This window comes from Dermacentor albipictus, chromosome 9 (assembly GCF_038994185.2).
Source record: "Dermacentor albipictus isolate Rhodes 1998 colony chromosome 9, USDA_Dalb.pri_finalv2, whole genome shotgun sequence".
Lineage (NCBI taxonomy): Eukaryota > Metazoa > Arthropoda > Arachnida > Ixodida > Ixodidae > Dermacentor > Dermacentor albipictus.
In genome coordinates this window covers 94,563,461-94,589,298 of record NC_091829.1, presented here as the reverse complement: position 1 = coordinate 94,589,298, position 25,838 = coordinate 94,563,461, and the positions used below count along the sequence as shown (strand labels likewise).

The 25,838-nt window shown below is 50.0% G+C and overlaps 1 protein-coding gene across 1 annotated transcript in view; it reads right to left on the bottom strand.

Moving 5' to 3' along the window:
- The window catches only part of LOC139049510 (rho GTPase-activating protein 45-like), a 138,325-nt gene extending 135,992 nt beyond the window's left edge, over positions 1-2,333 (bottom strand). Inside the window, exon 1 of the mRNA XM_070525043.1 lies at positions 1,571-2,333. Coding sequence (XP_070381144.1) covers positions 1,571-1,780 — 210 coding nt within the window. The 5' untranslated portion in view covers positions 1,781-2,333. The remainder of the gene's footprint in view (positions 1-1,570) is intronic.
- Between the last annotated feature and the right edge of the window lie 23,505 nt (positions 2,334-25,838).

Here is a 25,838-nt window from a genome sequence, read left to right as displayed (position 1 = left end):
TCTTGAATGCAACATCCGGAAAGTCGCATAAACGGGTGAAGTCGCCTCCATTGAGTTCATGTTAAACCATTAACGCATCGCATCAAGCGGAAGAGCGCAAAAACCGGGACGCCCGGTGTTCCTTCTCCTTTGCTCATGGTCGAGGCGCGCTAGCTAAAAAAAAAAGAAAGAAAAAAAAGAAAAAAAAGACACGCGCAAGCTCGTTTCGGACGCCATCGAAGGAGGGTTTTGATGCGCTACACGCATGCGCTGACGAATAACATCATGATTCATGGTGCGCGAGCATCTCATTACGCTGCTAATGCTTTCACATTGCTAACGATGGCGCTGAGCGTTCGCCATACGAAACTTATGAGCAGCCGGCGTCTTAGCGTGACGTCGCCGCCTACCTAGACAATTTGGTGCACGGTAATTAAGGTTAGATCTCGAACAAATACGAGGCAGCGTGAGTTTTGTCCAAGAAAAAGTAGACAGACCTTCATTCTTTACGAAAAGTCAAAACGCTCCGAGTTTTCATGATCATTTAATAGAGTGATTAGAATGTGACGACACTGGACAAGGTTTCGGAGGGCATATGGAAAAGTGTGGCGTTTCCTATTCACGGCTACGTGTTAATTTGGTCAGAAAAAGAGTATGATCCATCTACACATGCCTTAACCCCTTCTAATTATTGTTCTATTCAATAAAAAGTCTACGAATAACGCTATCGACGGGGTATCGTAAATTTCTGCATGCACGTAAGGAGAGAGGAAACGCGAACATTGAGAAACCAAGCTGTCGCGGCACGCGGCGGTGTTTATTCGCTCCAAGGTGAGCAGATAACGGTGCCCCCGACGACACGCTGATCCGACAGGAAAGCAACGACACAAACGCGCATGTCACACGCCCCGCTCGGCGCGCGAGTGAAACCACACAAACGCGACAGCTTTCGCATCGAGCGCAGCGTTCTGCCCGCCCCCGTGACACAGTGCTCGCAAAAAAGGTTCCTTCGTGCAAATACGGCGGCGGGCATGCGTGTCGATGCAACGCGTACACAGCACCCGGCGGAATCACCGTTTCCTGTGCGCGTCCATTTCAGAACGCTTACGGCATTGTGCCGTAATCATGCGATGTGGAAACTTGCAGGCATTACGAAAAGAGCGACGCATCGCTCCCTCCTGTAGACGGCCCGCGCAGAGACCGACGTCGGGTGGAGCTCTGACACTTGACGCGAGACGGCACTTCCAGCGTCTAGCGATGACGCGCAGCCGGAAGCAGTGTGACAAATTCTGCGACGACCACCCCACCCGCTTCCGACCACGTAATGTCGCATAGCACGCACACACAAAAAACAATCTCTAACCGGGAGGAGCACGTCAGGCCAGCACGCACGCCAGGCGAGGACGATCGAAGCGGAGCGAAGCGCATAGCGGCACCTGCACGGAACATACCCGTGCGCGGCAAAAGAGTTAAAAAAAAATAAAGAGAACGACGCGCTGCGATGAGCCGCTACCAATTCGGCTCGCGCGAGAGGGAGAGACCGCGCGCAAAGTACCGGAGGGAGAAGGAGAGAGAGAGGCGGTCCCCCTACCTGGATGATGCCGGGCAGCGCGATGACCACTCCGGCCGCGTAGCTGGCCCTCCTCTGGCGACACGTCTTGCAGAGCGCCTTGGCCAAGTCCACCACGTTGCGATAGGGCAGGCTGGCGCGCCGGCCGCCCGCGCCTCGCGGCTCGACGGCCGAGCCACCGCCGCCGCTCTTGGTAGCGCGACGCCCCCCGCCGCCGCCTCCCCCGCTCATGGTCGGAGTGGGCGGGCGACGCGAAGAGTTTTCGGGTGGGCGAGGGACGCCCGGATCAACAGGTAGGCGCCCGCGCCCCGGAGCGGCCCACGGAGCGGGCACCCGCCATCTTCGGCGAAAGCGCGGCCGAGGACGTCGCACGCCGCCCTCCGCCGCCGCCGGAGCGGAAACGAAACCACGCGGCGACTCCGACCGCCGGGGACGACGACGCGCGGGCCACCGACCACTCACTCGGCGTCGGCAGCAGGCACGACTATCGCTGCCGTTCGGCACAGATCGGCGGAGCGGGCACGCTGTGTGCGTGTGTCTGTGGCGCACACGGATTGCTTCTGCCGCGCCCGGTTGCCAGCCACCCCGGCGGCACGCACCACATTCGCTGCCAACACCTGCGCGCGCCGGGCGAACGACGACGAGGCACCGTGCGCGAGTGTGTGAGCGCGCTCACCTGCGGCGATGGCCCGCCGGCGCTTCGATCCGCGCCGCTCGCGCTGCCACCGGCAGCGTCGGGATGTGCGCGCGGAGGGAGGGGGCGAGGGATATTTCGGTGGCCGCGGCCATCGATCCACGTGGGACCCTCTGCCGGAGGAGCGCGGGCCGCCAAAAGACGACAGCGACGCCGCCACAGGTGGCGAACGCCGGCCGCCGTGGCAAGGTCGACACGCCTCTCCCTTGGGGCCCTTCGCCGTATAGCGGCCGTCTCGCGGTCCTTCGCTTCGCCGAGGCGAGGAAGGAGGGACTCGCCCACAGTCGCCGGCAGTGATGAGGAATCGTTTCTGCGCCAGTCGGATTCGAACTCGCGACGTCGTCGTGCGAGCTATCGCTCCGTAGTGCCAGCACGGTCGCGTTTAGTGCGGCAGAGGAGTGTATGACTCTACGAGGCCAAGCGATCTCCGCTAGGCCAAAGTTCACGTCCGCCTTCGGTCCGAAACCAGCCTTGTGTATCAGTCCACCTTTTTAGCCTCACATATACCGAGTACAACCACGGACTCCAGAAGCGGGGAGGCTGGAGGGGCTTGAGCCCGCCTGGCCATCGGAAACGAGGGGGCTCAACACCCCTCCTTTCCCAACCTTCAGCTTCCCTTATTCTTACGCAGGACACACACAACACGCACGCTAACTGTGTTATAGCTGCACAAAGAAATATCGCCCGCTAAAACCTAGCAGGAGAATACGCGCAGTGACCATTTGCACTGTCTCCTTTCCTGGACACCAGCCGCGTGTGAAACGCACGGAACCAGCACACGTCACGTAGAAACAACTTCATACGGCGCCCCACGGCGTCCCGATCCTCGGGAAGCTGAGGGGAAGGGTCTCAGCCTGTCCTTTCAACATCCGCGAATGTTTCGAGCCCAGTCCCTCGAAGAACACTCCCGAAGCCTCCGAGCACGCGAGTGCTGTCAAACTTCGGATCAGGCCACATACGGATGAAAAGAGGAGGTTGATATACGAGGCGTTTTAACGCGATAGCGTTAAGGAGCTCGTGTCGCAGAAAAGCCGGTGTCGTCGGTGTCGGCGTTTGCGGCGTTGACCGTGAGCGATAAATCACGGCAGGCGTTTCATAAATAAAAAGCAACTTCCAAGATTGGCCCGGTGGGAATCGAACCAGGGTCTCCGGAGTGTGAGACGGAGACGCTACCACTCAGCCACGAGTTCGATGCTTCCAAGCGGTGCAAACGCGCCTCTAGTGAATGCGGTGTTGCCTTCGAAACGAGCCGTGGAAAGTTATGCTGCGGTGTATATCGGTAATTATGAACATGTAACGTACAGAAGTCACAATTACACGACTTGCGAAGTGCGTTTCCGCTGCATTTCTTCTGCGCTTTCCGCACACGCAGAGCCATCTTGCGGCAAACACAGAAGACCCCCTCCTCTCAATGTACGGCGCTGCCCCGACAGGAGGCGCGCCGCGCGCGCATTGGGACCGCTGCCAGGCGCGTCGCGGGACTCCCTCTCCCCTGACGACGCTTCGCCGTGCTCCCGGTCCTTTCTTTAGATTACTATCTATCTCTCTGCCCGTGCCGATCGCGACGTTTGGCTGGCGTAGATCGTTTCCCCACCGAGACACCGAGTTCTTTGGTTCGTTCCGTTCGCTCAGGCGCACGTTTCGTTGCCGCGGCGAACGCTGCGTTGCTCGACGCTCACCGCGTGATAGGTGGGCGCTAAGTCCGATGCGGGGCGCATCGTAAGTGATCGCTGTGCCGTAGCGCATTGTCTTATACCCCTTGGCGGGTCGACGGGAACGCTGTCGCGTCCCACTCTTGAAGGCGAAGCTTAAGCGTCCTCCAATTTTTGCTTGCGAGGATCGGAAAACTGCATTAGCGCACCTTCTCCTCCGTATCGCGAGTAAAGAAATCGGTTATTTGGCCGGGAGGATGCGTGGCGCACGCGCGCGATAACCGATTTGCAAGACGTGACAGGTGTATATACTCTCGAATCTCGACGTGAGTGTGCGTCTTTCATGACTGCTGTCATTGTGGCAGTACATCAAGTTGATGCGCAGCGCCCGGGCCTGTGTGCAGCTCGTGTTTGTGTTTTCGTCTTTCTTATCGCCTACAACCGCGTTTCATAATGCCATTAGCCAACTTTTCCATTAAGCGATAGCGCCCACTGCTTCAAAACTTCTTTGAGCCGCAATAGTTCGAAAGCCTCCCGTGACGAATGAGAAGGCCCACGGTGTCCGGGGTATGGGGTGCTAAGTACAGCCGTTACTGTATCTTTAAAGCGAGGCTTTCTGAGCACACGCTCCCAGACTTTCCTGACCGTGGCTGCTGGGCTCTTGCCGAGTAGGCGCGAGCATCGCGTATAGCACGTGACATCGACACCACGTGCACGCGACGCCACGTCAGCGCGCGCCAGCTTCCAGTGGGCCATGGGTGCAGGAATGAGACGGGAAAAATAATGGTCAACCTCGCTCCCCCGCGTATCGCGTCGTATACGTACACCTGTACTCACCATTCTTACCTCGTGACGTCACCGCATCGACGTCTCGGCGTTGCGCTCACCGACGACAATCTTTCCCATATCTACAGCGACTCCATAGCCGCTATCAGAGCTTTCCAAAAGGGCACGGTCTGCGCACAGGCTCTCAGAATTGTTTCAAAGAAAGAGATTAAGAACCACTTCATATACTGGTTCCTGGCACACTTAGGACCAAAGATCGGCGACGTCCCCAACCTTAACGAGGCGGCACACGAGGCTGCGCGCGCGCTTACAGACCGCGCGGCTTCACCCAACCACTCGGAGAATAAGGACGCGCCCACTACATACAATGAAATCACTAAACACTACAACCTACAACGCAGACAGTATAGCACGCCACACCGCACGCTCACTCGAGCTCAAGCGGTTACACTCGGAATGCTACAAACAGACACATACCCCACGCAAAACAGATTACACCATTACTTGCCTCAGCTCTACGACAAGTCTGATTGCACCAATTGCAATGCATCCCTTGACGTATATCACTTACTCTGGCCGTGCTCGCAAGCTCACATTAACTCCGAACCGGACAAGCGCAAGTTTGAAAAAGCAATCCGGAGCGAAGAACTCGCTCCCCAACTCTGGGCCGTCCAGCAGGTCCACGACGCCGCCAGGAAACTCAACCTCCCGGTTCCGTCGTGGGAGACGCCCACTCCATGAGAGCCCAAAGCTCTCGTGGCCTGCAGGACCTGAATAAAGTTGATTTCCTTCCTTCCTTCGGCGTGCGTACCCGTGAACTGCCGTTTGCATTTTCCGGGTAGCTCGTGAGCGGCGCACTACGTGACAGCGCATTAAAGCCAATACGGTCCATGAACATAATGGCAGCAGGCGATTGCGCGTTGCATAGCTAGAGGACAATAAGACTATTGTACGCATCGCGTTTATTTGTATAGCAATTAAGGAACCGCTTCGCAAAGATTGCACTACGTGCGTCAGACCTGCATATTTTTTTTTTGTTTAATTCAACATTTCTTCTGGTCAGACTCTGTCACAGACGGTACTATTCCTCTCTTTTCCAATTATACTGCGTGGACAGAACATCAACCATGCAGCCTAGACTGACAGGCAGAAATTTTATAACTGGAGTATTACTATGGGACGAGTGTGCCCTGGTTATTGCAGCGAAAGAAGGCATTTTAAGCTATTTTAGATACGCGCTGATGCTCAATTTCGCTTATCAAGTCGTCTCAGCAGTTCAATAAACTGTAAACTTTTGAGCGCGTCTCAAGAAAAGCTTGGAAATAGTTTCAAAACATTTGTACGCATTTTATAATAATAAATCACTCACGTATTCACGACAATACTTTCATAATTCCTTTATACAATTTCAATAATGAAAAAACTCGCAAATTTTGAATAGCATGTTACGTAATGTGTAGTTTTTTACGCAGAAGGAGTTCATCAATCCTTGGCGACAAATTCTTGCCCATGTCTTGCGCTAGCTGGTTCCAAGTTGTGCCTGCAAATATTCTCAATTCCGATTTATTAATTTCACCGCCCCACCCAGTTCTTCACCATCCTCGATTGTACCTCCCCTTCCAACGGCACCCATTCTGTAACTCTAATGGCCCCCCGGTTATCTGCGCATTACGTGACCTGCCCCTCATCTCCTTCCTTTCCTCGTAATGTCCACTAAAATTGCCTTTGCTCCCGTTTGCCTCTGATCCACGCCGTTCTCTTCCTGTCTTTTCACCTAACGCATGACATCTTGGAGCGCAGCTCTCAAGCGCCCGTTCCTGCATTGAGCGTCGGCGCCCCTCGGCGTAACCGAGCGAACGAGCACAGCGAAAGATGAAAGAGCGAAGGCGGAAAGCGGAGGGCGATGAAAGACGGCAATAGCGAAGAAAGGGCGAGGAGGAAAGCGCGAGGAGGAGGGTGCAGCGGAACCATGAGGCGCAAAGCGAAGGAAGGAAGGTACGGCGAAAGCGTGAGACGAAAATCGTACTGCCGCGCAAGACATGTTATGCGACGACGATCGCCAGAATAGCGCGCGTCGTCTGTTCCCCGATGACGCCATCGATAAGGCATGCGACGAGCGCGTCAACCGACACCACATGTGGAAACAAAGCGCCGCATGAGTGGACGTCCGCCTGCGGTGGCTGCTGTGAATCGTGGCTACGCGCGACTTGCCTCGCCTCTCGCCATGTCCCGATTGGCGAGGCAGTAGCGCCACACTTCGCTCCGCTTGCAACGCACCGCACGAGGGAGATTGTCCGCGTGAGCCACTATATCGCGAAATGAAAACACGTGCAGAGCTACGCTCAAATTTCGCATTAGGGAGTATCGTAATCGGCGTTGATGCTTTTCCGTTCCACCGCTCCCTGCGCGGCCCTTCAATTCTTATCGAGCCTCTTTATTAACCTCACAGTCCCTGATTTGGTGATGCCAGCCGTCTACAACTCATCTTACAGGTGGTTATATACGGGGTGTCTCATTTTATCGTCAACGCAACTTGTAAATGTCAGACGTATTATGTACTACAATGTTATTTATTGAGCTAGATTTCTCTGAGGCGCAGACATTACCTGCACAAAAAATGAAAGTGAATACTTCACTAATTAACAAATTTTCGCTGACTTTAATCTAATCACTATATAATATATATTGTAGTTTACGAACGTAGCCGGTGTCGTTGAAAGTCACATTCAATAGGAACACAATTTAACAATGACACAAGTTTCCAGATATGCATTCCCAACGTTCGCAACGAAATGCATGGGTGTTACAGAAAACGTTTGCCCTCAGTGCAAAGCAAGGTGTTTTATTAAAAAAGTAAGTGGAACAGCAGCGCATTTTTGCACACAAGGTCGACACTGTTTATCTCAAAACTGGTGCTATAGCTTCAAAAATTCGTTCCAAATGGATGCGCCTTGAAAAATCACCGGCTTCATTTCTTCTATTCCTGCGCACGCGCTAAGCAGGTGAAAAGCAAACTGTAGTGACATTTTGCTAGTTAATCAATTACGCGTATACCTATTTCCCGTGCAAGTAATGCGTCCTCTTCGAGCATTACAGCTCAACAAGTAGATTTGTGCTAAATGTCGCAGACAACCTTAAAAAAAATTCCGTCAACGTTAAAATAAGAACACCCGGTATATAAGCCGATTCGTTCTACATGGGCAGTACCGTTTGAGCTATATACTCGACGCGACACACTCAACAAACTCTCGGGCGAGGGGGAGGGAAGCAGGGGGTTCGCTTGGAAAGCTTCGCATTAAAAAAGAAACCGAGCCCACAGGCACGCATAATCAAAAACGCGGCTCCGCAATTTGCGTCCGATACAAGGAATGCCACTACAGGCGCGACGTCCGCATGCCACCATAACGTGGATGGAATTCGTAATCTCGCGACGATATTTTCGGCCACGTCAAGTGCGACGCGTTCCCGCGCATTTTTTGGCGGGCTTATGTCGTCACGCCCCGCGGGCTGGTCGAATATTCCGTGCGCGAAGGCTGCGCGAGGAGTGGTCGTCTACGCGCTGCATGCGCGTAGGACGAGGGCGAAGCGAAAGCGAACTTGTTTTGACGACAGCGCGGCGGGATATATGGAAGGTATCAGTGTATTAATTAAAATTAAATTATGGAGTTTTACGTGCCGAAACCACTTTCTGATTGTGAGGCACGCCGTAGTGGAGGACTCCGGAAATTTCGACCACCTGGGGTTCTTTAACGTGCGCCTAAATCTAAGTACACGGGTGTTTACGCATTTCGCCCCCATCGAAATGCGGCCGCCGTGGCCGGGATTCGATCCCACGACCTCGTGCTCAGCAGCCCAACACCATAGCCACTGAGCAACCACGGCGGGTTATCAGTGTATAGGGGGCCGCAGAGTTTCTCGTAATTATTTACAGGGGGAAACCGGGCGCTGGATAATGCTGTGCGGGAACGTCGGGAAGTGGTGGCTTGGCGAATCGGCGTCTTTCTCGGTAATGCCAAGACACTGTAAAGACGCGTGTGGGTAGCAGCGTTCTGTTCGTTGCGATGGTTCATCACCTCCTTCGTTGTTCTGTAACCGTACTTTATTCAGGAATTGTAACTCGTGCTGAAGTATGCAGTCGTATGGAACGTGAAACGACCAAAGTACACGTGGGTCCATTGGGTAAGTACTCCTGGATAAGCAGAGTGTAAGTATTCGTAGGAACTCGTAGATAATTGTGTGTCCTGTGTCCCCCTTTCTTTTTCCGCATCTTCTAAACTAGGGTCCACTTCGGAAAGGCTAAAGCTCGTGACTTGTCCAGTGGCCCGGTAAAATATGGTGGCGTAGACTGTATCCAGTGTACAGGGTGGCCAATCAGAGATCTCTCTAGGCTTCATGCCACTCGATCGTTAACCTTCAAGGTGACAAACTGCGAATCACAACGCAAGTTAACAAAATACATGCATCGGTGCTTTCATGATTCGTCAGCAGGGAATGAGAGATACCCCGTCGCGGTGGATCGGAGCAAGAGGTCGGATTTCAATGGCGGAAATGCAAGAACGGACTTGTAAAAAAAAAAACAAGGTGCTCGAAATTTTAAACGAAATAATTATATATGATGTACTGCATGCAAACATGCGTAGTCTGCCAGTCTGTCTAATCACTGCAAATAAAAACATTGCTTACGTTAGCAGGCTGTTGTTTAATAAAAACGTCAATACCTCGAAACCCACACTTCCCATATACACTTTTTGAGACCTCCTTGCACAACGGCACACCTTTCATGAGCCAATTCCACCAGGAATGCTTCCCTTTGTCAACTGGGCTTGAGTATGCCCGTTCGTCTTTCTTTCTTTCATTCTTTCTTTCTTTCTTTCTTTCTTTCTTTCTTTCTTTCTTTCTTTCTTTCTTTCTTTCTTTCTTTCTTTTTTGACGACACGTACTATCCGTGCCACTTTCCGCGTCAATTTAAAAACAAATCTGTGTTTCGGAGATAAAATCGTTCTTCCATAATGTGAAAGTAAAAACAACTTTATCTCCAAAACAGGGAATGACATTCTCAATTGCACGCAGAAGGCGGCGAACGGATTTCGAGAGCCGACACATCGCGGTCAAACATCGCAACCATACAGCATGTCGTTCCTCAAAAGCACGTGCCTATGTACACGTGCCTCTTGAGCTCTGCGTAACGCGCTCCGTTTTATTGCGCTATCAACTACACGGACGTTCGAGGAACACAACCGCCACCACCATTGTCGTGCTCTTACGCTGTCGACGGCGCATGCGCTTTTCGCAAGCAGATGTTTTGAGGGTCTCCCGATATGGAGTACGTTTGGCTGCAGCAATGGCGAAGCCTTTCCTGGCAGGAGCGTCGTGCGCGCGCATATTGCAACGGCACTAGCGTCTCTTCTGTTGTGTTTATGTAGTACTGTCTGAGCAGTACGGTCACTTGAACGTCAAGCTCACCTTATCGAATATATCACCGGGCGCTGACGAACGACGAAGATTACCCAGTCTGGTCTCATGTCACCCACTATCGATGGGCGACGCCTACGATACCACTGCCTGCGCCCTTCATGGATGGATGCATGGATGGACGCTATGAACGTCCCCTTTGAAATGGGGCTGTGGGTTGCGCCACGCAGCGCTTTTCCTTATTTTGCCGAATGGCCTACCCACCTTATCAATTTTTACATACATAAGTTACCAGCATCATACTGTCCCATACATAAGTGGGACCGAACTGGGCTGGAAAACTCCCTACTTTTCTGTCACCAAACCTCTAGCCGCATTTTACTAAAGTCTATTGCTGAGATCAAACCCATAGAGTTTCCTACAAAATTACTAGAGGGAACTCTGGCGCTGCAGTCGTTGTCCTACCATGGGAATGATCGGAAGTACATGGATTTGTCTGATCTTCGTGATTACGCTATATAAATCTTATTGTCGTATATTTCAGCGCAATCTATATTCTTCGAAGTGCAGAAGACGCCGGGAACGCGTACAACTACTATTAATTGCAACGACTGAGCTTGTCTATGTGCCCAAATCGAAACGCGCCAAGCGTCGCGTCTCAAAGCACTGGCGTGCCCGCGATAAGTTCATAAGTGCGTTTCATTCGCTTGTCGATACATGCATCCGTGGCTTAATGGTTTCAATATCAGGCTTCTGTACTACAGTCCCTGTATTGGAATCCTGCCGTCGGGCAATTTTAATTGTGTTTATTTAGTTATTTATTACGCAATAAACTGTTGAAAATGACGAGTTTACAAAGTCACAAAGCTGTTTGAAGCCAAAAGAACGAAGTTTAGGCAAATCCATGTACTTCCCATAATTCCCATGCTGGGACAACTGCTCCCATTGTAGCTCACGTAGACACTACCGCCAGAGTTCCCTCTAGTAATTTTGTAGGAAACTCTATGGTCAAACCAGCGTTGTAGAGACGCCTGCTGCCAGAGCGCATTTCTTTCTGCCCAGCAGGGGTTGCCTTGGCAGCAGCGTCGCGCCGACATTTTCGACTTGCGCGTAATTAGAACATCGTCCGAGAAGTGCAAGGGCAAAACTAAACCATGCTACCGCGATCAATGTTTCGCCCTGACCCGCCGTGGTTGCTTAGTGGCTATGGCGTTGGGCGGCTAAGCACGGGGTCTCGGGGATACGAGTCCCCATGACGCGGCCGAATTTCGGTGGGGGCGAACTGCGAGAACATCCCGTGTACTTAGATTCAGGTGCACGTTAAAGAACCACTGGTAGTCCAAATTGTTCCGAAGTCCCCCACTACGCTGTGCTTCATAATCGAATCGTGGTGCTTGCACGTAAAACACCATAATTTAAATTTAATTTATTCTTTCTCCCTGCGGCGAGACGGGCAATTTCTAGTCACCCGTACTTAGACAAAGACCCGTCAGCAACACCCTAACCTGATAATCAGGCATTACATCTACTTCGCTTCCCTGTGTTCAATAGCTTGCAATAAGGTTCAGGTGCTACTGGTGATTTATAGCCTAACGCTTGCCTACTATACAAGAAATGCCCGTAGTATATAGGATGAGTTTTGTAAAAGTTACAAAGCACCCTTGAGCTTGTGTTACCGAAACGAAAGGGCACTATACGCTCGAGTCCTTCTTTCATCGGCTCCGTCGAAAATTTGTTCTGCAGTCCCATAAAACTCATGAGACGCGTTGTATTTCTAGCGTCACTCTAGTAATAGATATTTCCAAAACACATCTCTACTTGACTCTCCCGGTTTCTTCCTATCGATTGATGCATTCCGCGGACGTATTCTCGGACGATGAACTTCGGCGCTGCTATTCGCCGCGCGCGACGCAGTGCACCGCGCCGCGTTGTGTGATTGCAGCGGTCCTGCTCCACCAGCCAATGAGCGAGCGCGGAAAGTGACATCTCCGGAAGTGACGTATGAAAGTCGAAGTACGTCACCGCCGACTTCTTTGAGCGTACCGCGGGCAGACATGGAGGTTGTTTTTGGGTGTTCCGAGGAGGAGGATAGAACACTGATTGAAAGGAATGAAAAGACGCGAGTGACGATAGCTTCTGATTCTGCTTGCTCCCGGGTCACGCCGGTGAAGGGACTCCTCAGTCCAGGGGCCCCACGGCTACCACCACCCACCGGGCCAGCCACACCAGCTGCTGCTGGTCTCGCGAATTTTGGCTGGACAGAACCGCCTCTTCGGGGGTTGGACTTGCGATTGGGGGAAGGTTGGGAGTATTGGGGCAGGGGCTGCGGAAAGATACTTCGCAATTCCATCATGACACGATACAAGATACCCGGGCAACAAGTATTTCAGAAACAGATGCAAGATGCTACCGGCAGTTGTTCCTACCGGTACGGTACTTTTCATTTGTATCTCAAGATACTTCGATGAATTACAAAATTTCTTATTATAAATCTCTAACATGTAGCAGAAAACGCGTATGCCCAGAAACGTTTGCTTGGAAATATATTTCCACCAACTTAGTTTCATTTGGATGAAATGTCTGTCGGTATCTCAAGATTTTCGTCTTTCGTGCTCAATGTATAATATTTTCATTCTGAAACAATTTATTGTGGTTGGTGTAGCTGCTTAAGATGAAATGTTTTTTATGCGCTTCACTGTCAGCGGTTTTTGCTTGTCGCTCTTGTAATTGATGCGAGTCGCTGCTCTGCTTGCATGCCGACTAGCTGGGCAGGTCGCCATCTAATTGCAAGAACGCCAATAAGAAGCGCCTGCACGATGGCGCAAATACCGCAGTGAAGTTTTAACTTTGTCCGTAAATGCATTATTATTCACGGAATACCGGATCACGGGACATGTTTGCAGCGGCAACAACGCTGGCAGTGACATCTTTTGTGACGCGTCTTGTATACAAAGAGCGCGTAAAGCTGCAATGACCAACATACTGTACTTATCTGCTGGCCTAAAGCGCTCCTTAGCGACATATTCCTTAACGTGCAATCATTATACGATTTTGCATCTACGAGAAATCTTGTGCAGCTTAACAACGTTTCATACGTATCGTAGTGACACACAGCGTCGCAGGATGTCGCCACTTTTCACGCTATTGTAGCTTCGGTTACCTCGCGATTAACAGTAAAAAAATTAAGGGTGAGGTTAAAAAAAGAAAAATGCATCCAAGTAAAATAGAAAGGCGCTTCCGTATCACACAATCACAGTGAATACGTGGAAACACGATACAGGCGGCAGCACTAATAGCTATGGCATTGAAGCATGAAGTATCGAGTATTGTCAACTTACTTGTTATAAGTGCACGCAATAGAAAACTCTGTGCCTGTAGAAATTCAGGCGACTTACTGGCAACAGTACCAGCTTGAGAAGCAGTGTTTATCCAGCGTTTCGCACGCTGACTTTGTGATAGTATCTTGCATCTTGTATCCTAAGATACGCGATACATTCTTTCGTGTATCGGAAATACATACACTGATACACGTCTCGCCAGACGCATCGTGATACAGATACAAGATACCCAAAGAGTATATGTAAGATAGTATTTAAGGTACATGCATATTCGACACTGCCCAGCACTGGTTGGGCCAAGCCCAAGTGGTGTAATACAGCGAGGCAGACTCTCCGCGGTGCGAACACTTGTGGGAGTATAGGGTGGCTTGCACGGCACGATAGTGGTTTGCGTGATAGTAGGTGTTTGCAGTTTCCGCCCTGCGGATGCCTCCTACAGAATGAGGGTTTTACGAGAAGGGCGAGATAGACAGTGGTACAGGTGGTAGCGACGGAGGAGGTGTGAATTGGTAGGAGCTATGGGTTCCATGCGAGTTCCTTGTGCCGCGGGGCACGGATGGCATTAGCTCGGGCAACGGCGTGCGCCCTTTAGTTCCCGCTGAGAGAATCGTGGCCAGGAGTCCATACTACAGTCATGTAGCGGGGAATGGAGGGTGCGTTGGGGAGCACACGATAGGCGGGAGGGGAGAGCTGGCCTCGTAGCTAACTGCCACATGCCTCCTGCGAGTCGGAAATGAGGATGACACCATCACGTTTTAGGCGTTCCACAAAAGCGAGGGCAATGACCGCCTCCTCCTGTTCCGCCGTGCTGGTGTTCCGGAAGAACGTCGTGGTCACTTCCTGCAGGTTGCTGTAGACGACGCTGACCGTGTAGGCTGAACGCTGGGGTATCTTGGCCGCATGCGGGCGAAGTGTACGAATGGGCTGGTCGCCGTAGCGGCCGAGTCATGCTTCACTTTGGGCGAACGACAAAGGTAGGAATTTATCGCGGCGGAAATTATACGGACGCTCTAGGCACGTTTGCACCGATGCATTGCCGTTGTTGTGCTGTCCCACTATGGACGCCGCAAGCGCCATTCCCGCGCGTAGGGTTAGAGGCTACCCAGAGACGGAGAGTATGTTCGGCTCTAAAAATGACGTAGCGAAGTGGACGCACCCTCTGCACTCTGCTCGATCGGCTTGGTGGCGGAGCCAGGACGGCGTCCTCGCTTCAGTTCGTGGCGCGAGTGTTGTATGCAGGCACAGTGCAAGGACACTAGCGTTTGTTCTCAGCTCTTCTGTGCGCGCACTGGTCTTATCATAACGAGCACTAAACATCAAGCTAACGTATCGAATATTTCACTGGGTGCCCAATAACGATGACGGTTATTATTTCCGGTGTCATCACGCGCGCTATCGATGTGCGATGTCTGCAAAACCACTGCCGGCGTTCTTCGCGGATGGATGGACACTATGCACGGGCGTACTATCTGAAATGGGGCAGTACACTCTAAGAAAAATCCCGGGGAAAACGGGAGTAACTGCGCCGTTAGTCCTAAAAAGGGCGCTTTCGTCCCTCAAAGGACTAACTGCATGAATGTGCGTGCCGTGTGCAAATTTCGGAGAGTAAGTGTTTAGTCCCTGCTCGGAAAGAGAGCAATGGGAGGACGAACGGCAACAGTTACTCCCCAGGCACTTCGCTGTTTTCGTCCGTGTCATGGAGCGATTCGGCGAAAACGGTATTGTCTATAAATCGTGAATGGTTCGAAGTTAGTGCATTGTCTATTGAACTACATGCAAAGCAGCACCTTGCCTCTTCGTGAGAAAATTACGTGAAACTTATAACTGGAATGTGAAGAGGCATGCCCTTCGTGCGCTACACATTGCACATACACATTAAACGCGCAAGTCATTGATAGACGGCTAGATTTTCTTGGTCAATAGTACCTAAGTTCCTTCCGTTCCAAGGAGGTTGCGAAGTGAAGCGATGTGTAGCTCAAACGGCACACGCTAAGTGTCAGAGAAATTGCCCTTCTCTGTCATCTTCGGTGCCCCGTTTGAGCTCGCTACACGTATACATGGCGTAGTGCCTCAGTTTAAATCACCCTAAGAATACTCGGGCTAATTTCTTTTCGCAGTGCTTATGGCTGCAAGTACACTCAACATTAGACTCTCACTGCATAGCTTGCACAAAATACGGAGTCACTTTTATATTGCCGCACTTGTGTTCCCATGCTTAACCTTGTCTAAATATCCCATCTTGTCAAACAAGCGGCAATTGCAAGCGGCTCTTGCAATTACAGAAGAATATTGTGCGGCTTCTGGTGCAAGCGTTAACTTTGAAAAAAGTTCAGGTTTTTGGTTTGGATTATGGACCACAATGCCATCACATTACGCAGGCATTCAATGGAAAGAAGATCTGCGTTATTTAGGTGTGCCTCTCTCACAGTATAGAAATAGCAACGCTCATTGGTCGGGAGAAGTTGGCAAAATTAAACGTAAAGTGAATTCATGGCGAGGGCGGCATTTGTTAATGTTCTTTCGTGCTGAAGTGTGTAACGTTTTCTTAGCTTCCCGTCTTATGTATGTGCTGCAAGTACTGCACTGCTCAAGACTTCGCCTTCAGGCACTGCATCGCGTATTTGCAACGTTCATTTGGAGTTCCAGTTGTGAATCGATGCGGCGCGACAATCTGTTCCTCCCTCTTGAACGTGGTGGTCTAGGATTAGTCCACCTCTTCATCAGGCAAATTGTTTCACGCCTGTTCTTCTTTCGAGACAATGACCATCCATTTTTGCGTGAAATGTTGCAACTCCGTTTAGTTAATTATATTCCTAATATAGTAGTGTCATCAAATGCCACAGATGTCCCACATGCTCCTTGGGGCTTTCTTAAGGAGGTTGTTGACACATTTCTTTTCTTGAAAGTTCGATTCAGCCTGGAGTACGTGTTCACTGCGAGTCGAAAAGCAATTTCTGGGGCACTGGTGGACTCTATTTTCCCAGATCCTTTGTATCGTGCACCTTATTTAAGCCGACCTTATCAGGATGTACTTAAGCGCGTCCGAAAAATGTGTGTACCTCCTGGAGTAAAAACAATTTTCTTTAAATTACATTCGGAAACACTCCCTGTTAAAACTTGGTTGAATTCGAGGGGTTGCTTTGTGCCGTGGTCAACAAACTGTCGGCTCTGTCCAAGTGCCGAAACCATAGATCACTGCTTCATAGACTGTAGGGACGCTGTATTCTTTTGGGACATTCTCCAACGGACGCTCAAAAAGGACATTGACATGACTCCATATACAATTAGGTTTCTACCGTTTAAGGTTACGGGTGGTCCTCCCTATGACATGTTCATAGTACTTGGTTTACATAGCCTATGGAGAAGTAGACTGTGTGACCGCCATGCCGAAAGCCCGCGATCTACAAAGTCCTTCTTTCGCGAAAGTGTTGCTTATGTAAGAAGTGTCTACGCTGCGCAGGAACCTCCGCCAGACTGGATGCACTTGTTGGATGCATGTGTGTGTTTGCCTGAGTTTTAAGTGTGTAGTTGTGTCCACTTTGTAATACACCTTTAGTTTTCTTTTCCATGTAATAAACAAAAAAAAACAACAAAGACAAGCGGCGTGGTGCAGTGGTTAGAGTACCTGACCTGTGAGCGAGAGGACGTGAATTCGAATCCTGCTCTCGGGTGCTTTTTTTTTTCAGATCATAATTTTTTTATTATGGAATAAATGCCTAATTTAATTAATTCCACCTTTGCGGAGCATCGGAACGAATTACTGTTACCCCCTTGAGGACCATCGGGCAGGGCAACTGTTAGTCCCCGAAGGAGCAAGCGCACGCGGAGTAACAGTTCATCCCATGTCAGTTCGTCCCCAAAAGGACTAATGGTTGTGGCAAATCAGTTAGTCCTTAAAAGGACTAACCTCCCTACCCCTTTTAGTCCTTTTTTCTTAGAGTGTAGGTCGCGCCACCAAGCTCTTTTAGCCATTTTGCCGAATGTATTCCCTATCTTGTTTCTTCACAGACAAAATATTACCAGCATCAAATTTCTGAAATTTTTTGCCACCAAACCTTCAGCCGCATTTTATTAAGCTCGGTTACGGACATCACGCCAGCGTTGTTTAAGCTCTGTTGCGGACATCACGCCAGCGTTGTGAGACACTTGGGGTCAGAGCACTGTTTCTCCAGCCCTGCAGGAGTTGCCTTGCCAGCGGCGTAACGCCGACAGTTTCCATTTGCGTGTAGTTAGAACATCGTCTGACGAGTTCGAACTCAAAACTAAACCTTGGTATTGCTGTAAGTGTTACGCCCTGCGGGCGAAACTGCTCATTGCTGCATGGTCACCCCTACTTCGACAAAGACCCGTCAGCAACACTCTGACCAGATAATTAGGTATTAAACGTACCTCACTTCCATGCGCTCAATAGCTGGGAATAAGGTTTGGTGCTACTTGTGAGATGTAGCCTAATGCCTTCCGATTGAAAAAAATGTTCGTAGTATATAGGAGGAGTTTTGTAAAAGTTAGGGAACAACCTTGCGCTACTGTCGTTCCCGAAACGAAAGAGTACAGTGCTATAGTCCTCGCTGCATGGGCTTTTTCAGACATCACCTGGGAGCTTTCGATGGTGGACGCATTGTATTTCTGTAATCAATCCAGTAATACAAATTGTCAAAACATATTTCTCCTTGATTCTTCCGGTTTCTTCACATCGTTTCATGCATTCTGGGGCCGTATTCTCGTACGATACAATTTCGGCGATGCTATTCACCGCGCCCGACGCAGTACAGGGGGCGTTGTACGATTCCAGGGGTTCATCTCTATTAGCCAATGAGCGCGCACGGAAAGTGACATCTCCGGAAGTGACGTACGAAAGTAGAAGTACGTCACCAGCGACTTCTTCAGAGTGCAGCGGGCAGCCACAGACGTCGTGTCTGGGTTTTCCGAAAAGCAGGGTAAAAAGTTTGTTGAAATAAATGAAAACACGCGAGTGACGAGAGCTTCTGGCTCTTCCTGCTTCCGTGTCGCGCCAGGGAAGGGACCCCTCAGTCCAGGAGTCCAACGTCTGCCGCGGGCCCGACCGGCCTGCCGCACCAGGTGCTGCTGGTCGCGGGAATTGTGGCTGGACAGAACCGCCTCTTCGGGAGTTGGGTTTGCGATTAGGGGAAGGCTGGGAGTATCGGGGCAAGCCTCCAAGCCTAATGAGATGAAAACTGTCAATGAGAAAATTGTATAGCAACATCAAACACTCCCGATGCAGCTTTCTGCTGTAGCGCAATACGTACTAAATAAATGTGTGTGGCTACGATTTGTTAGTTCCGTTTCCTGTTATACATGTACAGCAGTGTTGCTTACGCTATTGCCATTTAGGGCGCCTCTATTATGGGCCTCCGTTAGAATAACCTGATCAGTTAATTATTAGTTTCCTATCTTATTTCATATATAACAATGTTGTTTCTGTTATTACAATTGCATAAACACGGTATATCCACCCCCTCTGTAACGCCTTTTGGCGCCTGGGGGTATTCGGATAAATAAATAAATAAATAAATAAATAAATAAATAAATAAATAAATAAATAAATAAATAACGGTCATGTTTCGTTGAAGTCACACAGCCGTTCGAAGCCCAAAGGACGGACTTTAGGCAAATACATGTAGTTCCCATCATGCCCTCTGGCTGATATTCGCCATGCTTCCAGCTCACGTAGACACAAACGCCACAGTTGTTCCTTCTATATTAATTCTTGCTGGAAATCCCACGCGTTAGAAGACTCGCATATACGGTGGCGCCAGATCTGCCTCTAGGTAACATTGTAAGAAACTCTAAGAACGAATTCGTTCTTCGAGTTTCTTACAATGTTACCTAGAGGCAGATCATTTAAATGAGCCCCCCACTCGTTCTCTATTTCGCGTGTTTCACCGACGACCGTCTCTCGTTAATAAATTTACGGCATGAGAGATGAAAGTATAAGTTTTATTTACATATGCTTTTGTTTACTTACTAAAGCAAGATTATTGCTGACATCTTTGATTATCATAATGAAGTTTCCGAACGGTCATGTGTAAAAGTAAGGACACCTGGGCGAGTTGGCATTGTAACATGATGAAACATCGCGAAAGCCCAGAACACGGCGACGGAAACAAGACGTAGCAATCAATCTAAACAAAAATTTATTGAAAAAAAAATGCATATACGTGATAGTGGCGGTGATCTATTGGCATCCCCTTCCGAACGGGGCGGTCACAAATGGTCATGAATTCACCGTTGCCAGCGCAAGCAAGACGAGGACCGAAGGAATACACACACACACACACACACACACACATGACACCCCCCGAAGGGGATCCCGACACCACTAAAAATATCATCCCAGACCAACCCCACCCCCCCACCCCTCTCACAGATAGGCAGTCATCCCGGAAAAGAATTATGCTGATGCTATGGTATGCTATGGTGATCGGTTTAAGAAATGTTTACTCTTTGCGGAGGTGCACCCTACGTGGCCCTGAATCTGAGGCCCAATTTTGATGCTCAGCGCGGAGACCGCAGAGCGCAGACGACTAAGCAGACGACAGTGCTACGCTGCCAACTGCAGGGAGCGGATAAACCCTGACGTCGCGGTATAAACGCAAGACGCGTCCGTGTGTTTTCGACCATGCAATTTTGCCGGCGCTCAGAGTGTCACGCCGTATACTATAATCACAGTTAATGGACATCTAGAGGCATTTCACTGTCGTCACGGGTATACCTTTATTGGCCGTAAGAGCTCCGTTGCACTTGAGCTGGTTCTATTCGCCGCTATCAACAAAATTAGATTTTTCGGGGCCGGTACCGGTGTCACTATACAGCACCCGCGAGCACTAAACGGCAGTCGCTCGTACGGCGGCGCTGTAGGCGTGTCGGTCGTCTCGTGGGGGTGGTCTCATTTTGGCTCTACGCTCTGCCTGCTCAAGAAAACGTTTAGATTTTGGCGTTTGGCATAAACCTACGAGGCCGCTAAGTGCCTCAAAAAGGCATTACGAGCAAGGACGGTGCCAGCCACCGCTGTGTTTCGTAAACTATAAAGTTTAATTGGTGTGTTTCTGTTAATTAGCAGCTTTTCCGTCATCATTTGTTGATAAAAAGCATTCAGCCCTAATAAGATAGAATAACGGCGTAAGAAGAGCACTAGCACCACGCTATCCAACACCCCCCCCCCCCCACCCCCTCTGCCGTTCGATCAAGAAAGATGTAATCAATAACTTCGTATCCACACCTTTCTGCGTTTTGGTAACATCCTTCCCCCCCCCCCCCCCAAAAAAAAAAAGAAGAAGAGGAAGAAATCAAAGTTCTGGATAAACCCACGAGAAGGAGCACACGTATAAACAGTACCAGAGCGGAGACAAAACTAAAGATTCAGTTGTAAGTAATCTCTGTTGATGAATCATTCACTTCGCCCGTATTTATAAATAAGCTCAAATGTTTTGAAAATAAAGACAAGTGCTGAGTGCGGTGACCAACGTGCCGGCCATAACTGCACGGATGAATGCGGCCGAAGTACTCGGGGGTACATTGAGTTCTTGGGTACTCGTGGCTAACTGTGTGTCCTGTACCTCCCTTTGTTTATCCGCGTCTTCTAGCTCAAAACTCCATTTCGGAAAGGCACGTGACCTGACAGTGGCCCGGTACAATATGGTGTCATACACTGTATCCAGTGTACAGGCTGGACAGTAAGTGATTTGTCTAGACAATATTGTGACACGCTGACGAAGGTGTTTTAATCCTGGTCGGAAGACGACGACGCTCTGCAGTTCGCGCGCTGTCTATCATGTTGTCAGCTGCTGCAATTATTGTAAAGATCTTGTAAATATACGTCTGACTATTTTTAACCCCGTAACAATATGTCACTGGATTGTTAACTTTCAAGGTGACTAACTGCGAATGCCTCCACAAGTTAACAAAGCATATGATTCGGTGCTTTCATGATTCGCCAGCTGGGAAAGATCGCCCGTCGCGGTAGCTCAGAGCACCAGGTCGCGGTTTCGATTCCCGGCGGCCGTACTTCAATATGCTCTTCTTCTTAGTTTTAGATAGACGTCAAAGAATCGCAGGTGCTCGAAGGTAATGCGGGACGCGTTTACTACATGACGTCCCTTATAAGTAACAGCGCACTTTCGTGACGGTAAAATCCGTAACTTAGTTTAAATAAATTTTATTTCATAAACAATCGCATGTATAATCACAACGCTGAGGAAATTGACCTTCTCCCATTCGCGCGGTCTCGCATCGCTGCCGTTCTGCGCATCCACTGCCACTTCGAGGCGAGTTGCATAGTTTCTCAACGACGGTGAGGCAACACAGAAACGAGCGGCGAGGTAATTAAGTATGAAAGACATTCGTTTGAGTGGGGTAACATGAGAGAAACAGTCCAATGAGAGAGAGAGAGAGAGAAACTTTATTGATCAGCTAATCGGAGTTATGGCAGGTCTGGGTGAGGGCCTTAAGTCCAGGGCTCCACTGGCCCTTGCGGCTCGCTAAACTTGGTCCAGGAGGGCCCATTGGCTCCCCCGATCCTCGCATGCGAGCAGTGCCTCCCACTGCCGTACAAAGCCCGTGACCCTTAGAAAAGGTGAGCTGACGTCACTTGGCCGAGCCGTACATAACCACGTTATGTGGGCCAGCGTGGGTTTTCAACCGCACCGCGGGCAGGTGTCAATGTAATATGTCGGGTGCTTTTTGTGTAAGAGGTTTAGGCGTGGGTATGAATTGTTTTGTATGCGGCGCCAGTTTTGGGCTTGTCTTCTATTTGGTTCGGAGTACGGAGGACCATAGGTCCGACTCTCCCTCCTCCAATTCTCTAATATGCCTCGCACTGCGGGCGGAGGTTCCTCTAGGGTTCTGGCCGCTGCTCGGCCGTTGCTACCTAGAGCTATGCGGTCTGCCATTTCGTTCCCGTCCAGTCCGCTGTCCGCGGTGCACCACGTAGCCAAGTATTCTTTGGGCGCTGCGCGGTAGCAGTCCCCGCATGAAGAGTCGACACGTTGCCTGCGAGTCTGTAAGCACATGATCCAAGTGACCCTTGAAGTCGGCGTCTCGTATCGCCAGCGCTATTGTCGCTGCCTCTGCTGTGCATATTGATGTAGTCTTAACTGTAGTGGTTATCGTGGTGACTCCGTTGCTTGCGTCGTTAGCGTAAAAGTCCATGCGAGTGGTTGCACTAGCGTCCGTGCAGTTGGCGGCCGGATCCTTGCCGAATCGCTTCTGCAGAGTCCTCGTCCTGGCCTGCCTGCGGCCTGCGTGGTACCTGGCACTCACATTTCTTAGTATGGGTGAGACAAGGACGTGCTGCCTCAAATCTCGTAACAACCAGTCTTCATCGTCTCCGCAGAACAGGGGTCGAGCGTTGTATCGCAGTCTTCGGAGAATAGAGCGGCCCTGGGGCGTAGAGCTCAGCCTTTTTCTTTGCGATATCAAAACTGCAGCGGCATGTTCTTCGTATTTGTTGTGCATACCCAACCGCTCCAGGCGCTCCGTGCTGACTGTGTTCGGAAGTCCCGGAACAGATTCGTAAGCCGTTCTGATAAGAGTGTCCGCCTTCTTCATTTCGGTTTGGTTAAGTTTTTGGAACGGTAGGCCGTAAGTGATTCGGCTAATCGCAAATGCGTGCCACCAGCCAAATTGTTTCTTCTTCCGCGAGCCTGCGTCCAACTCGCCATATCATACGCGCCACACTCTTCACGGTTGCTTTTGAGCTCCCAATTATGGCATTGACATTGCCGCTTTCTTGAATAACTAAGCCAAGCATCCTCATTTTGGTGACTTCGCGAATGGCCTGGCCATCGAGATGTCAGTCTATCCGTCGTGTGGCAGCTTTCTTACGGCGCTTGCTGCGTACTCGCACGAACTCTGATTTTTCGGGTGCGCACGTCATATCCGCGTGCTTGGTGAAGTTTACGACCTTGTCTATGGCCTCCTGTAATAGGTCTTGTTTTTCGCCATCTTTTATGCTTTTCTCCCCCGGTGTCTTCCCAACGTTATGTCATCGGCGTAGATTGTACATCCGAGGTCCCGCCCTTGCTTGAGTTCTAGGGCCAGTCGCCTCATCCCTACGTTGAAAAGAAGCGGTGACAAGATTGAGCCCTGTGGAGTTCCTCGATTGGGCATTGCAATGACATCAGAGCGCGTATACTGCCATACCCAGTCGTTGTCTTCCTGTCGCGAACGAAGGTAAGGACGTACCGAAACACCCTTCTTCCGCAACCTATAGACCTTCGAGGATTGCTTCGTGAGAGATCACACCCACAGTCAAGTGAAAATAAAGTAAAATTACCCCCTCCCGTACCACAAAGTATAACGGTAACAATCTACAAGACAGATGGCGAACGCAGTTTGGCACGGAACGCCAGAGGTGTTCAACGGTCCGTTCGTAATCCACTCGGAACGCTTCCTGAAGTTTCAACGCCAAGAGAAATATGAAGTCTCAAAAGGACAGAAACAATTTTTTTTTTAATTTTAAGGGATGCTTCCTTGCCGAGTTCGAGGCACTTTTTCGTACGTATCTCGCCTCTAACGGGCAGAACGTGTTCAACGAAATGGCGCCATCTAGGAACGGCACAGCGAAGAATTAATTTGCCGTTTGAAGCACAGAGTTTGATACAATATGTACTAGAGGGAAATATAGCGCTAGTGTATGGGGGAGCTGCAAGCAGCATGATTAAGCTAAAATGTAAATGATGGTTATTACGTGGATTTGGCTAAACAGACCCTTTGGCTTCTGACGACTTTGCGAACTGATCATTTGACACGAAATACGGTGTTATAGATAAATAAATAAACATTATTAAAACCCTCCGGCGACAGCATTCGGACACAGTATCTCTAGTACACAAACCGGATATCGAAACAATTACGCACGCGTCGACCAGTGGCATTTATAGCGGGCAAGCGAGCGCGCTGAGACGCTTGGCGCATTTCGATCCGCCAGTTGCACTACAGCAGAAACCGACTCATCAGAAACACCGCTAGAGCAACACGACACTTTGGGTGGCAGCTGAGCATTTAAACAAAATAATTATATACGATGTACTGCATGCAGACGTGCGTAGTCTGCCAGTCAGTCTAATAACTGCAAGTAAAAACATTTCTTACGTACAGCAGGCTGCTGTTTAATAATAATATTTATACCTAGAAACCCACACCTCACATATACGCATCTTTAAAACCTCCTTGCACAACGACACGCCTTTCGTGAGCCAATTCCACCAGGAATGCTTCCCTTTGTCAACTGGAGTTGAGTATACCCGTTCTTTCTCTCTTCTTCCTTTCTTTGTTTATTTCTTTCTTTCTTTTCTTTTTCGTCGACCCGTGCTATCCATGCCACTGTCCGCGTCAATTTAAACCATAATTATCTGTTTCGGAGATAAAGTCGTTCTTGCACAATCTGCAAAAAATAACAGTTTTATCTCCTAAACAGGGAATGGCATTCTCACTTCGACGCACAAAGCGGCGAACGGATTTCGCGAGCCGACACGTCAAGTTTAAAAATCGCAACCATACAGCTCGTCGTTCCTCGTGGACTCATATGTACACGTGCCTCTTAAGCTCTACGTAGCACGCTCCGTTTTACTTCGACAGCAACTACGCGGACGTTCGAGGCACACAGCCTACTCCGCCACCGCCACCGTTGTCGTGCTGTCCTGCTATCGACGGCGCATGCGCCGTTCGCAAGCAGAGATTTAGAAGGAGGGCTCCCGATGTGGAGTACGTTTGGCTGCAGCAATGAGCACGCATGGCACGCATGGCAAGCATGGCAAGCATGAGCAAGCATGGCACGCACGCATGGCGCAAGGACACTAGCGTTTCTTTTCGCTGTTATGTTTATTTTCTATAGTCTGAGCAGTATGGTCACTAAACAAGCTAACCTTATCAAATGTTTCACCGGACGCTGACAAACGAAGGCGATTATTACATCTGGTCTCATGTTGTCCACTATCATGGGCGACGCCTACGATACCACTGCCAGCGCTCTTCATGAACGGATGGACACATGGATGGACGCTATGAGCGTCCTCTCTGAAATAGGCGGTGGGTTGCGCCTAGCAGCTGTTTTCGTTATTTTGCCGAAAGACGCACCCACCTTATCATTTTTTTAGACATAAAAATTACCAGCATCATACTCTCAGATAGATTAGTGGGCTGGACTGGACTGGAAAATTCCTTACTTTCTTGCGAGCAAACTTCCAGCCACATTTTGCTAAACTCTCTTGCTGCCATAAAGACAGCGTTAGAGCGCATTTCTTTCTGCCCAGCAGGGGTTGCCTTGTCAGAAGCGTCTCGCCAACATTTTGGACTTGCGTGTAATTTAGAACATCGTCCGAGAAGTGCAAGGGCAAAACTAAACCATGCTACCACGATCAATGTTTCGCCGTGACCGGCCGTGGTTG